The 16,746-nt window shown below is 28.7% G+C and overlaps 1 protein-coding gene across 3 annotated transcripts; it reads left to right on the plus strand.

The window, feature by feature from the left end:
• Positions 1-2,382: 2,382 nt before the first annotated feature.
• LOC132933854 (serine/threonine-protein phosphatase 2A 56 kDa regulatory subunit epsilon isoform) lies at positions 2,383-15,801 on the plus strand. 3 transcript variants are annotated; one of them, XM_061000128.1, is made up of 11 exons: positions 2,383-2,565; positions 5,341-6,179; positions 7,949-8,145; positions 9,446-9,547; positions 10,172-10,264; positions 11,833-11,963; positions 12,098-12,157; positions 12,245-12,458; positions 12,767-12,886; positions 13,550-13,779; positions 13,839-15,801. In XM_061000128.1, the coding sequence occupies exons 2-11, from the start codon at positions 5,960-5,962 to the stop codon at positions 14,071-14,073; spliced, it is 1,602 nt and encodes a 533-aa protein (XP_060856111.1). In that variant the 5' UTR covers positions 2,383-2,565; positions 5,341-5,959; the 3' UTR covers positions 14,074-15,801. The 3 variants fall into 3 exon arrangements, with proteins under 3 accessions (XP_060856111.1, XP_060856109.1, XP_060856110.1); XM_061000126.1 differs by lacking the exon at positions 2,383-2,565 and adding an exon at positions 3,151-3,751; XM_061000127.1 differs by lacking the exon at positions 2,383-2,565 and adding an exon at positions 3,845-4,245.
• The last annotated feature ends 945 nt before the right edge of the window (positions 15,802-16,746 follow it).

A 16,746-nucleotide genomic window follows, 5' to 3' on the forward strand; every position in this document is an offset into this window, starting at 1 on the left:
GTGTATAAAAAATGCTAATATAAACATTCAGTGAAATTTTCAGGTATCTACAGTCATTCGTTTTTTAATTACAATAAAATAAGAAAATTGTTACATGAGAAATCGAGTGAATATCAAATGTTGTAAAAATATAAATTTCAGACGCTCATAAAAAATTAATTTAAGTTTCTTGTAGACATTTTTTTTTTTGATAAAGGTAGACAAACTTGTTAGTAATCTTATATTACATTTTCAAATCTTAGATTTAAAAAGAAAAATTTTTATGAATTCTCAACTCATAATAATTTGCTTAATTTCGTGATTTTTCCGTATTTTTTCAAAATTTGAACTTTAAATGCTTATAAATAAAAACTGTGACTAAGGATTTTTAATTTTTTTCATCTGCCTTTGAAACAATAACCTAGGAGCCTTCTATTAAATTTTCAAGCTTTTTTAGCCAACAGATAAAATTTTATTGATATTTATAGAAAAAAAAACTAAAAAAAATGGAAATTGACAATGTCCGTAAACAGCTCAAAAAGTGTCAAAATATTTGGAAAATATTATGGTGTATAGGAAATGCAATTATAAACATTCAGTAAAATTTTCATGTACCTACGGTCATTTGTTTTAGAGTTACACCAAAAACCAAAATCGATTTTCTCGAAAACAGATTTTGCGTAAAACTTCCCGTTTTTCCTTAATTTTTCTTTTGTTTTTCACGTCGCTTTTGAAAACTACTAATTTTACTTTTGACCCCCAAAGTACCAACTAGATTCACTTTCCTATCAGAAAAGTTACTGTTGAAGAAAATTCAAGCACTTTTGCTGTCCTAAAAGGTGATGACAGACACAAAAAAAAAATAAAAAATAAACACACATCATTGTAAAATCAATACATTTATCGCTTCGCTCAGAATCTAAAATAAACACCATTGTAAAACCACTAGCTTCTGAGCTATTATTATTAGTAATAATTATGTTATAATAATTGTGTACACAATTGGGAATTATTAAAACAAAAATACTAATATTATAATATAGTAACCACAAAAACTGCAGTAGGTAACAAATTATATTTTAAGAATTACCTATGACTATTTATAAGTTTATTTTGTATATATTATTTACGACTTTGGAAAATTAACGAGTTCCTTTTTAGTTCCAAATAAAATAAAAATTCTTATTTAATCACTTATGTTTTTTTTTCATATGCATACTTCTTTAATTTTTAATTATAATATATAACTACAAGTAGGTACATATTTTATAATTCTATTTTTAGATTTTCTTCAAAATTAAATTGTTGGCCAACGTATGTCGATTGTTTTAACGTCGATAATCGATAACCATCGCTTGTTAGCAATATACATTATACACATTAAAAAAAATATATCTTAATTTCAATTATTTACATAATTATCTGTGTAAATTATTGGAACTAGAAAGGAACGATCAATTTTGTTATTTTTCCTTGAAAAAAAGAACTAGTTCATTTTCTTGTTCTTTTTTTATTAAAAGGAATTCGTTCCTTTTGAAACTCGTTCCTTCTAAACACTCTTTAAGTAGTAATTTATCATTTTAGTAGTTTTTTGTGATATGAAAATTGTATTTTCAATGTGTATGTGTGCATTAAAACAATATTTTGTAGATGGGATCAGAAGTCAGAACTGTACGTCTGTACACCGGCCCCTTCCAACTAATCCAGGCTTAATGAATAGAGTAAGTAATATAAAATATAATAACTATTAATCTATGGCAACCAGTAGGTAATTTTTATTTTCGTCTGGTGTTTAAAATATACGATATACCTATAACATTATAAAACTATCTTGTATTTAACACGGCCGCCAAGCCAGCCCGGCAATTTTTGTACTTAATTAATTTTTTTTTCTACTCCCACCAACGACCAAACACGTCACGTCGTTTTTTACATAACGGAAAATGTTACCGTTGCCAAAAACGTTCAAAAGCGTAGCTGCACTGTAATATATTATAGATACCTACCTACTATAATATTGCGTTACTTCTATATGTTTTTCATTTTTTGTTTCAAATCGAGAACAAACGCGCCCACGGTAACCGTGTTAAATTGCAGTTTTTATTATCTATGAAAACACCGTCCGATAAATACCTACGTGATGGCAGTTAAATAATACTAACTCTCTCCTACTATATCATGTACAAACATAAATATAGGTACACGCGTACACCGTCTATACTCTATTATAATATACAATAAATAACAATAATCGGTGTTCGGTGTTATGATAACGACGAAATTACGAAAACGGTAGTAGACCAGCGTCGGGACAGATTGCGATAACGACTGCATTTTTTCATATAAACTGTATTATGACGTATAAGACGTATTAAGTAGTAATAGCTTGTCGTAGTAGCAACTATTTTTATTAACGTAACAATATAAATTATAATATATTAATACGTATTTTATTGCGTGCCATCGATATTATATTTAGATATTTAGTATATTATTATTCTAGTAACCAGTGCACGGTGTTGCCGACGAAGTCAAGGCAGTGGAGTGGCAGAGGCACATATATATCAGCGATCTAATACAATATGTGTACGTAATATTATATTCTAGAATGAAAAATACTGGCAATTTAATTTTATATTAGGTATTTAGGTATATATATAAAAAATAAGTCAAAACTATTCATTTTTAACGTATAAACAACGGGAAAATATATTTTTTTGTTATCTCCATAGTATTGTATTATCATTTCGATTAAATAACTTTAATAATAATAACATTATAATAGCCTGATATTTCGTACGTAATAATAATAATATGACGGTGATGAATGTCGCGGGGTCGCGTCTGCCGGCGCGGCGGTGGTAAGCCGTTTCACTACTCACTACTAATACAACTACTACTATTATTACTACTACCACTACTATAGTTCATCTACAACAACTACCACCGCTGCCACCGTCACTACTACCACCACCTTCACCACCACCGCCGCGTCATAAGTGTGTGCGTGCGCGTTTGTTTGTGTGTGTATTTGCACCATGCGTGCGAGTCTGCGAGTCATGGGTGCGGACGCCCTCCGCGTACCCGTCGACGGTGCGAGCGGCGAGTGCGTGCGTCCGTCCGCTCAGCGGCGGCGTCGGCGGCGCGCGCGCACGCATTAATACTGTTTTGCGTCTGTGTAAGAGCTGGTGGCTGGCGTGCGCGCGGTCTGTACGAGTACGTGCGTGCGAGTGTGTCCCGAGAGCGCGAGCCTGTGCGATAGTGTATGTGTGTGAGTGTGTGAGTGCGCGCGCGCGAGTGTGTCAGGTGTGTGTGTGAGTGCGTGTTTGGGCGTGTGTGTGTGTGTGTGTGTGATTAGAGAGCGATAGCATCGTTCCGTGTGTTATGTACGGTTTTCTCGCCACCGTGGTATTAACTTGTGTGTGCATGTGTGTGTGAGCACCGCGCGAGCTTTTTGCCCAGGAGCGACTCGTCGCCGTCGTCGCCGCAGTTTCGCCGCAGTTGACTGTTTTTCGCGTACGCGTTTTTCACGCGCGCCGCCCGCCGTCGGTTTTTCTCTTTCGCGCCGCGTCCCCGTCGGACATCATTCGTGTGTGCCGACTGCCGACGCCGCCGCCGTTGTCGTGTTTATCATCCGGTCGGTCGGTCGCCCGCCCTCCCGACAACAACCGCGACGATTGCCGTCGACACTGCATCCATTGCGGCACTCACGTATTGTGTTACTGTGTTATAACAACAAACAATATAATATTATTATATTACTTCGACATAGGTACATTATTTATTATTATTATTATTATTATTATTACTACTATTATTATTACTATTCATTACCTATTACAATATTTGTATCGTTTGCGCGTGGACGTGTGTGTGCGCGTGTATGTGTGTGTGTGTGTGCATGTATGAATGCCCGACTGTGTGCATTGTATTAAATAGTATTATACGAGTGTCGCGTTTGTGTGTTATGAATTTGGCGATATTGGTTTAATGGTGATAATAATATCGTCGTAGCGCGCACCGCGGTCCGAGCGCATTATACCCGTTTCGATATCGATTTCCGTTTTCCTTCGCGAAGGTTGAACCCGACCACCGCGTTTGCAGATCTCGCACGCTCGGCAGTCGGCCAGTGACATTTACTGACAATCGTTCAAAACTTGTAGTGCGATAAGGTCGGTCGGTGTCAAAACGCGAACTCGCAATCTTCTGTACACAAAACATGCGCGCACTTGTGGTTTGCCGGGGCGGGTGCGTGAGATATTAAAGGTTAGTATGTGCTTATCGCCACCGTTAATGCATAATACATTTGCCGCGGTACATAAGTGCATCGTACTGATTGACGCGTTTCCGTTTATTATTGTTTTTTAAAAATTGGTTGTGCACTGGTGCGCGTAACATATACCTTAAGGCATCCCCCATACACGGTCAGTTTCGCTCTCCAATTTACCCGAAATTGAATTCGTACAAGTAAAACAGAACTGAAGAATGTATATATTATATATTGCATATATTGTCATAATCATGTGTTGCATTTCTCGTGTCACAAACATGTCGGTTATCAACGATCGATTACGCTTAATTGCTTATATCAATAGATGAAGTCCACACATGATCATTTTTAATGACACAACGGTCACGAAAGTCGTTGCACCTGCTCGAAAAATCAAAATATATTTTGATTATTTCATGCTGTGCTTACAGTCTTTCAGTACTGGTCACATATGGCAGGATTTGCTGTTCAAGTAAAACGTAAAATAAAATAGATCGTGTATGGGTCGCTTTATCCTTGTATAAGGTCTATGAACGGCTTTCAGCAACAACATTAACACATCGACGAGTATTATTGTTTTTTATGCATACCTATTATATATGTGCGTATACTTTGTAATGTGATCACCATGTGGGGCTATAGTTAGTTATTATTAGTTACTATTAGTTAGCTCACTGAGCACCTAAGCACCTACGCATTGTGTTATTTGCGGCCTCTATATTTTCAAGCTCCTCTTTCAAATAACACTGTATCACAAGCCATCTGTAAACAAAGTACCTAGGAACACCTATAATAAGTTGTAGTAGCTGTTTCGTTATTGCGTGACCAACTTTTTGAGGTTTTTGATACATATTATTACTTACTTAATGTTAAGCGTTAGCTTCGACATTTGACCAAATCTTATTTTGTGTCATCATTTATAATTTGTTACCTAGTTCTAAACATACCTATATAAATATCGACAATTACTATAACAAGGCTGATATTTATTTTAAATGTTGGTTTAATTTTAAAATAAGTTATAATTATTTACTATTGAAATGCGTATTGTATACAATACTGTAAAAACTAATTTTTTTTTTTGTTTACAGGTTGCAAATTCAAGATGTCTGTTTGTTTTATCGCGTAAGATAAGATAGCTTTATAGTATTATAACAACTGTTATAAACAATGAACCATCTCAATTAGTGATTTATTCTCGGATTTATCAAATTTTAACATTTTCATAATTTATATAAAATTAATTGTATTCTATGCATAATACTTATTTCAAATTATTTACAAAGACTGTAGTGTGATAGTAAATCGAATAATAATATATTAGTCACTACTCCGCATACGGACAATGTTCATTAAATATGCTAGTTTGATTGTATCACAACAGAATCATAAATATCTACAAAACGGCGGACAAAAACCACACAGACGTTTCATCGTTTCAATACTCAATAACGATCCAAACAAGCTGTCTGCTTACTGGCCAATAGTTGTTGGTTCATACAGTTGTTAACTAAAACAAAAGTTTATTTTTGAAATATAGTTAACAAAATGCGATTATATCAAGAAGAACAATATTAATGAAATAGTAATTGTTTACATTATTATTACATTGTGTTTCTGTCGTTTAATTGACAATAGTCACAGAAAATTGATTTGAGCTCTGATCACGTGTAAACGAAAAAAAAGTTTTCGCATTTGCTTATATAGAGCATGTCAAACACGGCGGCTACTGCTTCTAGTGCTGGTAGTGCTGCTAGCGGTGGAACTACTGCATCAACTGGTGCGGCCACAACATTTGTCGACCGCATCGACCCGTTCACAAAGATATCTGTGTTAAAACGCAAAACGAAGCGTTCACAGGGCTCATCGTCTTCTTCTAGATACCGTACGTGTTCAGACGTCGAATTACAGCCTTTACCGTTGTTAAAGGGTGAGTAAGAGTTTACACTAAAACTATTAGTAGTTTTGTATTAATATATTTAGTATCTTCAAATATATAATTTCTATATATTTTTTCAATATTTATAATTTTTTTTCCTCAATATGTAAACAATATTAAGATTCATCTACCTAGTTATTTTATTTAATATTTTACAATACAAGATAATCTATAGAAAGAAAAGTGTAACAAATAATATTATATAAACACTAATTTACTATAGGTAGGTAATTCATCATATTTAATTAGTTATTTAAAATACTAAAATGTACAACTTGTTTCATTTTAATAAGTACATAAAAAAAAGTAATATTTTTAGGTTATACTAATTTCAATAACATATTTATATGAGCTAAAACATTTTTAAAAATCTAAAAAAATGTATGTTCATGAAATATACAGGAATTGTGCCTTATACCACTCGTATATTGTTATTTAATCACCGTTCAGATTGTTAAGTTTTTGTAGGCGTGGTACCAGGTGTGAGGTCTGGCATTGTCGTGAAGATGGCTAACACCATGGGTCAACATTCCTTTTTGGAAGTTTTTAATGTTGTCCAAAGCTTCTTAAGTGTCAATTCTGTGGCCCACTGTGATACAATATTTGTATATTTTAGGAATATATGTACTTTTTGATTTTTGAAAAATTTAACCTTATTTTCTAAAACCATTGTATAATTAAAAAAATAATTTGTGAAATGGTTAACAAAATATATGTAGTCTAGGATTTATTATTCTGTTCGTTTAGCCCCCCGTGCATGCCAATCCCTTTTCAACTTGTGGGCTACATTCAAATTTCAAATTTATACTGGCGGCCGAATATACTTCACAGTTTTTTTGTTCATTCTGATAAATACAATAAATATAATACGAGATATAATATTATCTTTGTTCACTGAATATTTCCACTCTAGTCGCTAGTTAACATTTTGTTTTTGTAATTAAAAACTACTCAATAAATTGTAAGATATTTTATAATTCTTAAATGAACATTTAATTTAAATTTATTCTACTTACTTATACAAATGTTTAATTTTATAAAATTTTTACGGGCCTGTTGAAATTTTTCTGGAGATTGGACACGCCTGGTTTAGCTTATTGAAAATAGATAAAACATAATACATAGACTTTTTTTTGTACCTATAGATTATACCGTATTATAGATTGCTATGATTTTTATTGGTAGGGATCTCTGATAAAGTAAGCACAAAATAAGATTCTTATTCAGTTGTTTATAACCTATTTACATGAGTGTTATTTTAAAATTTGCTTAAAATTTTTCAAAAATAAACCTATAATAATTATAACTTTATAGGTAAGTACCTATAAATATTATATTAAAAAAATATATATTTAAATTAATGAAAACAAGTAAATAAATCTGACTAGTTAGTAGAGTAAAAATTTAAAGGAGCAAAATAATAATGTATAGAGTTACTTATGTAACATTGATGTGTACACAAATGTATATGTATTTTAAGAATAGAGGGAATTAAAAATAATAAATTACTAGTTATTTTATTAAAAATAAGTTTAGCCAAGCTAAAAGTTTAGGTGCTTCATATAAGGTATCCGTTTAATGTTATTATTTAATTGCTTGACGAAAAAAAAATATAAAAAGTCTGTGTTAGGATTTAATATGAGTTATAAATAAAGTTTTTAATTATATCATTAGTCAATGTAATGTGTGTGATTCAATCAACAACATACATATACACAGTATAAAATTATTTAAATTTTTCTTACAATTTTTTTCTCTAGATGTAACTGCTCAGGAACAAGAAGAGTTAATGATAAGAAAACTCCGACAGTGTTCAGTGCCTTTTGATTTTATGGATCCCATGGCGGAACTCAAGGGCAAGGAAATAAAGCGTGATACACTTAATGAACTGGTTGATTATGTTTCAACGTCACGGGGTGTATTGACAGAAAATATGTATCCAGAAATCATTAAAATGGTATGAAATAATACTTCTAAGAAAGAATTTATTAAATAATAGTAATTTATTTTTATTGTAAAAAAATGTATACCTATTGGAATTATATTGTAAGCAAAAAGGTTATAGTATTTTAGTCATAGCCCATAAGTAGCTATATACATATATATATATATAATATATATATATTGTGGTTTTCTATCATCAATTATGTAATTAAGCTCTTGAATGTTATGTTTTTTTTCAATATCAGCTAATTAATTTTCTAAATTACTAATACTAATTACTAATTACTAATAGTTAACATGTAGGGGTTCATACTTGTATTATATTATTGTATCATGACTTGGGTTAATAGTGCAAATTATTCATTGGTGATTAACAGAAATTAAATTTGCACTAGAGTCCGTTAAAAATTTGGTTTCAACAATTTAAGAATATTTATTTTATGTGATTACACTTTTCAATCAATCTAAAATAATTTTAACCTTTGGTTTACTATAAACCACTCGATTTTTTAGAAATTTCACCACGTGCGTAACATTTTATTTTATACCTAATTTGATAAGGAGTGAATATTTTGATAACGCATTTTACAACGATTATTTACATTACATTAACAATGAAATTTACCATCTATGTTAACTTTTATATAATATTAAATTTCAACATTTTTAAGGACATAGTTCATATTTAAAAATGATCATATTTTAAATCATATGCTGATAGTTCTAAGTCTGTATTATGAGTAGACTACAGATAAATAATTTTCAACGAGATTTTTGTCACTACTTGATTTGCCACTTCAAATATAAGTAACCTTGTTAGTTTTTTTCAGACATAATTAAATTAGTCTTATCAAAAGTGTCCATGTTGAATATTATTACAAAATGAAGCATACAAAAACCTGAATACTATTATGTATGTAAAATAAATAATTTCTAAATTCAGATTTCCCCTGAAACATTTATCCATAGTGGTGACATTAATATAATAGTATTGAGTTATAATTATATTAGAAATATCTACAAGCTTTATTTAGGAAGGTCTACTAAATAAAAATTGTTAATTACAAACTGGTCAGGAATAATTATTTACCCTACACTCCACATAGTCAAAGGCTTAAGGAGATAATTTGGTTAAAACTACACTATGGACCCGGTATATGATAAACTCACCAATCACTGAACATTTTAACTGAAATTAATTCAGGATTTGTTGTTACAGCCATAGTTTTTTGTCAGATTAACTATTATTTTAACAATAAAACCATTGCGGTTCCTAAAAAAAATGACTATTATATAATTCATTGTTTGTTTAGATTTCTTCAAATTTATTCAGAACACTGCCACCCAGTGATAATCCAGATTTTGATCCTGAAGAAGATGATCCAACATTGGAAGCATCATGGCCTCATTTAACAGTAAATATATTTATTTATTAAATAATAGAATAGTTTCAACTTTGTATTTATTATAAGTTAGGTTAAGTACCTATAAAAATAAATTATAAATAATATTTATTATTATATTTCTATAGGTACACCAAATTTATATTATATTTATGTCACAAATGTTAAGATTATTCTTTTTTGCAATAGTATAAGATTGAATTAACTAAATCTTAATTGTACATTGTATTTAATTGTATAATAATGTTGACTTTTTCACTATTTTATTTATTCTGTTTAAAATTTAAACGGTTATGAGATTGATAATTGAAATAAATTATTAGCCAATAATAATATTATTATAATAATCTATAGTGATTAATAATAAATATTAGTTTACAATGTTATTTATTTAAAGTTGGTAAATTGAAAATGAAAAGATAAACTCAATGTTATTGTAGTTTATTTAAGTAAAGACAATACATTCTGTGTTTGAAAAACCAAAGTATTTTTAAATTCAAATAATGAGGTAAAATAATAAGACATTATGATATACATACTAATAATTAATAATGAAGTTGTTCATATATGTGACATTTATTCATCTTAAATATTGCGGAAGTTTCATAATCATTAAACCTTTTACATTTTTTTCAGCTTGTTTATGAATTGTTTTTACGCTTTTTGGAATCGCCTGACTTTCAACCAGCCATTGGCAAGAAAGTCATTGATCAGAAATTTGTCTTGCAGGTAAAAATAACTCTGATAGTAAAATAAATATTAATAATGTTTAAATATTTTATTAGTTATTACTACCAATAAAAATATTAAGTGTATTAAGTTTATAGCTTATTTAAACAACTTAATACTTACATATACATGTAGACATGGTAAAAATAAGGTAAGATACAGCTAGTCCTGATACTGTTTTTTATGTTCAACATTTTACAGTTTATATATTTTTAAAGTGATAATATTAGTGATAATACATCCTAAGACATTTTACTTTTTAAAATGCTCATACGTGTCTCACATTATTTTGAATAATTGTAAATGATTGTTTAAGTTTTGTAATTGAGATTTATTCATACAATTTAATTAAAAAAAAAATATATAATATTTATAGTTCATCAACATAAGCTGTCTTAACAAAAACCATATTATTTACTATTTAGTATTTTATTTTTATACTCAGCATACTTTAAGAGCATGACAACACAAAGAACACCACTTCCTCCACAATAGTCAGTTGATCTCACTTTTGAATACTTGTTTATACGATACAAACATTGTATAAACCATATTATACTGTACTGTAAGTGTATAATTAGTATCGCCTCTCATTGACTCGTTGCCTGATTTTACAACAGAGTTGTAATCAAATATACAATATTGTATAATACTATCTTTAAAAAATACAATATAATGATGTGTTTATTTGGGATTTCATTATAGAGCTGTAACTAGATTTTTAGAGAACCAATCAACCAATCAAACCACCTGTTCTTAACAAATACTAAAATTTCTTTAACACTCCCCGATATAAATGATCTTAATAACATTAGCAGCTAATGATATTTAAATAATAATAAACCTTTACAATTAAACCTAACCTATATTATGTGGATTTAAAGGAGATTTAGTTAGGTAAATTGATAATTATCAGCTATTATAACATTAAGAGGATGCTACCCATGTATTTGTTGTCTCCGTCTTACACACGTACGACATAGCAAATTTTCTGTCACTAGTTTCAAAAGTGTGCAGTTATTTTTGATATTAGAGTGATTTGACCCATTATCAATTTTTTAGATAATAACATTATCTGTGCTTAAGCGTTTTAAAGGCTTTTATTCGCTATTTTAATTTTCAAGTGAGATATGAGCATTTTTAATTTTTGATGTTTCACATATTCATATCTTGCTTGAAAATAGAAATTTTTAAAAATCACCAATGCTTAAGCACAGATAATGTTCTTACCTAAAAGTTTTATAATAGGTCAATTTGCTCTAGTATCAAAACTAACAGCACACTATTTTAACTAGTAAACGACAATTTGCTATGCCATGCGTGTGTAAGATGGAGACAACAAATGTGTGGGTAGCGTCCTCTTAATCAGTAATCACAATAAGTTGTATTTGTGTATTAAAATATTTCCCATTCGTTTGAACACAAACATATTTATCTGTTGGTAATAATTTTTGTCTTTAAAATTAGTACAAAATTAATTTGACTGTCAGTTCTTTAGACCATACAAATTGTATACTTTTATAATAGATAAAATTATTATTTTAATATTAATTTAATATATTACACAGCTCCTTGAATTATTTGATACGGAGGACCCACGGGAGAGAGACTTCCTCAAGACTGTGTTGCATCGCATTTATGGAAAATTCCTGGGCTTGCGTGCTTTTATTCGCAAGCAAATCAACAATATATTTTTAAGGTTTGTATATAATGAATTATAGTAAAGATAAGAGATACAAAAGATTAATAGGTACTTAGTATTTTCAAAAAATATATTTAAATATCTTTAATTATTACTGTAAAATTAATCAAAACACATTATGTTTATTATAGGTTCATTTATGAAACGGAACATTTCAATGGTGTTGGTGAACTATTAGAAATACTAGGAAGGTAATTTACTTCAATATTTATTATTATAATTTACAATTTATATGTAATTTATAAGTTAATATAAACAAATATTTTTGCTTTCATAAGCATTATCAATGGGTTTGCACTCCCCTTGAAGAACGAACACAAGCAGTTCCTGGTTAAAGTGCTCATACCTCTGCACAAAGTCAAATGCTTAAGTCTGTACCATGCACAATTAGCATATTGTGTAGTCCAATTTATCGAAAAGGATAGCTCTTTAACTGAATCTGTCATTCGAGGCCTACTCAAGTATTGGCCGAAAACTTGTAGCCTAAAAGAGGTAATATAATACATAACGTTACTTCTTAAAGATATTAAAAATTAACTAACATTTGTTATTATAAATATGCAGTTATATATTTTTAAAACTGAAGAGTTGTTGACTCCCAAACTTTTGAATAATGGAATAATTTATGGATTTAAATTAATGAAATACTATATTATAGAAGAAGATAATTTATTATAAAATACTAAATAATAATAAATATATTAGTGTTTTTCATTAATAGGATTTTTTTCTTATTAATTTACATATTTAACTGTGTCATAGTTTTTTACTATGTTTAATTTTTAATTTTTAATTTACAGGTTATGTTCCTCGGTGAAATGGAAGAAATACTCGATGTTGTTGAACCATTACAATTTCAAAAAATTGAAACTCATCTATTTAAACAAATCGCTCGTTGCGTATCCAGTGCTCATTTTCAGGCATGTATACTTTTATTGCTATAATTCTATTGTGTATTTAATCTACAGTACCTAATATTGTATTTAATCTACAGTACCTATAATATGGTTGTATTAGTAATGCTTTTAATAGCTTAATTTTAATGCTCAATTTTTTTTGGTATAGAATTAGGTTTTTAAAATAAAAGTTTTCTTAGTTTTAATTATGATTTTGAATCTTAAAATTACAGAAAAATAATTTACAGTTCTAGTTAACATGAACAAGTATGAGCGTATAAAAGCATATACATGATATAAAAGCTTGAGGAGTGTAGCTATCCAGCAACAACACTCAGACGCGATAACCAACCTAGTATTTGAACATATAAAATTGATTTGTGTATAGATAATAAACAAAAGAAATAATAAAAAGAAATATTATTCAGATTTAATAATTGAAAAAAATTATATAAGAACCAAACAAATATATACTTAAATATTATATTAATTTCGATTTTGGTACCCTGGAAAAATTAAAAAAAGATTATCAGAAGGCATATTATTTCTAATATATTATTCAATTATAGTTCTAATCCATAGACATATTTATTAATATGTGTATGTTCTAATCCTTGGTATATAGACTAAGCAATTTATCAAGCTTTAATTGTATTTTCTATCATATAATGGTATTTTTCAATTTAGGTTGCCGAACGAGCGTTATATTTGTGGAACAACGAATACATTATGAGTCTGATAGAAGAAAATAACCAGACAATCATGCCAATCATGTTTCCAGCGTTATACCGTATCAGTAAGGAACATTGGAATCAAACCATTGTAGCATTAGTTTATAATGTACTGAAAACGTTCATGGAAATGAATAGTCAACTTTTCGACGAATTAACTGCTAATTATAAAGCAGAACGACAAAAGTAAAAACTTAACAATATTGTGTAATATTTTTTACAATTGTGTTGTTGTTTTTTTACAGAGAGAAGAAAAAGGAAACTGAACGTGAAGAATTGTGGAAACGATTGGGACAACTCGAAATATCATCTAGCGGTCGTGGTAAACCATCTGCAGCATCACTAATATCAGTAGATAATAACAACAAGACTAGTAGTAACAATAGTTTGGATTCTGTACAAACAGCAGTAACAACCGCAACAGCACCAATAGCAGCGGCACCAATAGCAGCATCTCCAATTGCAGCGCAGCAACAGTAGTAGGAGTGGTAGTAGCAACGATAATAATTATTTGTCATTCAATACACACATGTGTCCATGTGTATGTATAATCTATATATTTATTTATATATACAAACATACACATGTATGCTTGTGTATTGTAGTTGTATACAATTAAAGATCAAAAACGTTAAGATTTAATGTGGTGGAATTTTAAAATAATACAATGAACGTACAATGTTGTTATCGATGCGCACATACTGCTGTGGTGTGTTTGTATGTGTACATTTTATTTTCAATAGTATTTGTATGGTAATATGTGATAACATATGCTCCACATTAAAATTATGTTTTACTAAAAAAATATCATTTGAGAGAAAGAAATTATGGAAATGCTAATTATAATAGAATATGACATACTTGAATGTTCTATGAATATTTATTTTATGTGTATGAGAATTTGATGAGTGAAAAATTGGTGAAATTAAATATGTGATGTAAAACATGTTTACATGCATGTTCTTATTTTTATTAAATGTATATTATGTGAATTGTTCGATATTATGTACTCAAAAATGTGATGTTATCATTGCTATTATTCTATTGATTTGATATAATCACAATAACAATCAACACACGTGTAAACGCGTATAACTAATGCAAAATGTGGCGTTATAAAAATTTTAATTTTCTAATTTTTAATGTAAATTATATTAGATTTAACCCTCTCCCCCTGTGTAAGCGTGTGCGTGTGTAAATAATATTAGATTAATTAAATATTAAAAATTGTTATTTTTTAATAATTATATATATATATAAATATATTATATAATATATAATGTAAACATTCTTAACTGTTAGCAATAGTAGTAGTAGTGGTAGTAGTAGTAGTAGTAGTAGTAATAATAATAATAATAATAGTAGTAGTGGTATTATTAGTAGGAGTTTAACAATATTATTTAATAACAAAATACATAAAGTAACTCATCTCACACATAATGATCTGTAAATAATTTAATAATTGAAAAATCATTAATCAGATATCTTTTTTGATAATGGTATTGCATCATTTTTATCATGATATTACGATTATGATTACTGATGTCCATTGTGGTTCCACTGATGCTATTCATAATTTTTTTTTCTATTGTCTTATGATATGATTTTTAAAATTGTTTTAAAGATAAAATATGTTTTAACAGTGTCGTTGCCGATGCCTTAACCTTAACTATTAACTACTACACGTAGGCTACTGCTACTACTATTACTGCTTCTACTACAACTATTACTACTATTATTATTATTATTATTATTATTATTATTATTATTATTAATAATTATAAATATTATACGTATATTAACTGTATGAATGTTTCATTTCTCGCGCGCGTGATAGTCTTTATGTAGTTTGTAAATCAATATTATAACGAAATTATTATTATTTGTTGTCGTTAATGCGCGTGCGCACGCGAGAGTTATAATATTCTGATATATATGTATATGTACAAAACTGACAATTTAAATCTTTGAAGCCAATGAAAACCCATATAGATAGAAAACATACACTCCATATATACATATATAAACATATGTATTTATCTGTGTGTGTGTTTGTTAAAATGAAAAATATTATATATTACATAAACACGAGGAAGATACACACAATTATTATATATTACTATATTATTACTATCATTAGATCATTATAATTATTATTGTAATTATATAAATTATAAAATATTATTATTAAAAAAAATTACATTAAAATTTTTTTTTATTATTATTAATTTACAGTAACCTATTTGTATGGGGAGGTCAACATATCAAAATTCCTAGTAGTTGTTGAGAAATGTTAAAATAATCATTAAATGTATACTATTTTCACTTAAGATTTTTTTGTTGTAATTTCTAGTAAAATTAAATTGCTGGTTTAAAAGGTTAATACTCAATATTATCCCAAATTTGTTACATTTAATAAAAATTGCTTTTTAATGGTATATTATGATAAAGTATCTCAAAAAGTTAACACCTACAACCCTTTTGAATCGGGCTTTAATTGAAAATTTAATTTTTAATTTAAAAAAAATCGTCTAGTTTTATAAACTATAAAATTATATAAAATAAATTTCAAAACAATTCCATCCTTTAAGTTTTTAACATCTGAGGTAAATTATTAAGGTTACTTTATTGTCTTATATTAAGATCCAATATCTTCTATGATTATTTGAGAACATTGACGATTCTTAAATTTTATTGTACACACCACCCTGGCATATTTTGTTAAACCAATTTTGTGTTTTTAGATTTAATATTTTTATACCCATTATCAAATTTAAAAGTAAAAGCATGATGTGTGATCTTTAATTTTAACCACAATTCAAATTTTACCTGTGACAAACATGTAAAAATAGTGTAGTATACAATTTTCAAGAAGATCATATTATACTTACCCATAAGTTTTGTTATAGGCTAAATAATTATAGTATTAAAATCAACATATTTCAGAACCAATTGTTTTGCTGATTGCAAATTTGCCATGTATGTTGTTAGATGGAGGCCATTTATACGGAAGTGGTATCCTCTTAATATTGGAACTGTTTATCAGTCTTATCTCTGGACAGTAGGATATAAGTTGATTATATTTTAGTCTTGTAAAAATGTTATGACTTACAACATATGACTATTGGTTGAAACTTTACAGAATTATATAAC

The sequence above is a fragment of the Metopolophium dirhodum genome, chromosome 1 (genome assembly GCF_019925205.1).
Source record: "Metopolophium dirhodum isolate CAU chromosome 1, ASM1992520v1, whole genome shotgun sequence".
NCBI lineage: Eukaryota > Metazoa > Arthropoda > Insecta > Hemiptera > Aphididae > Metopolophium > Metopolophium dirhodum.

Excerpts from the sequence above, each read along its gene's own strand:
- LOC132933854 (XM_061000128.1), top strand. The coding sequence starts at position 5,960 with ATGTCAAACACGGCGGCTACTGCTTCTAGTGCTGGTAGTGCTGCTAGC. Across the intron at positions 6,180-7,948 it reads GCCTTTACCGTTGTTAAAGG|ATGTAACTGCTCAGGAACAA; the intron begins GTGAGTAAGAGT and ends TTTTTTCTCTAG. Across the intron at positions 12,887-13,549 it reads TATCCAGTGCTCATTTTCAG|GTTGCCGAACGAGCGTTATA; the intron begins GCATGTATACTT and ends TTTTCAATTTAG.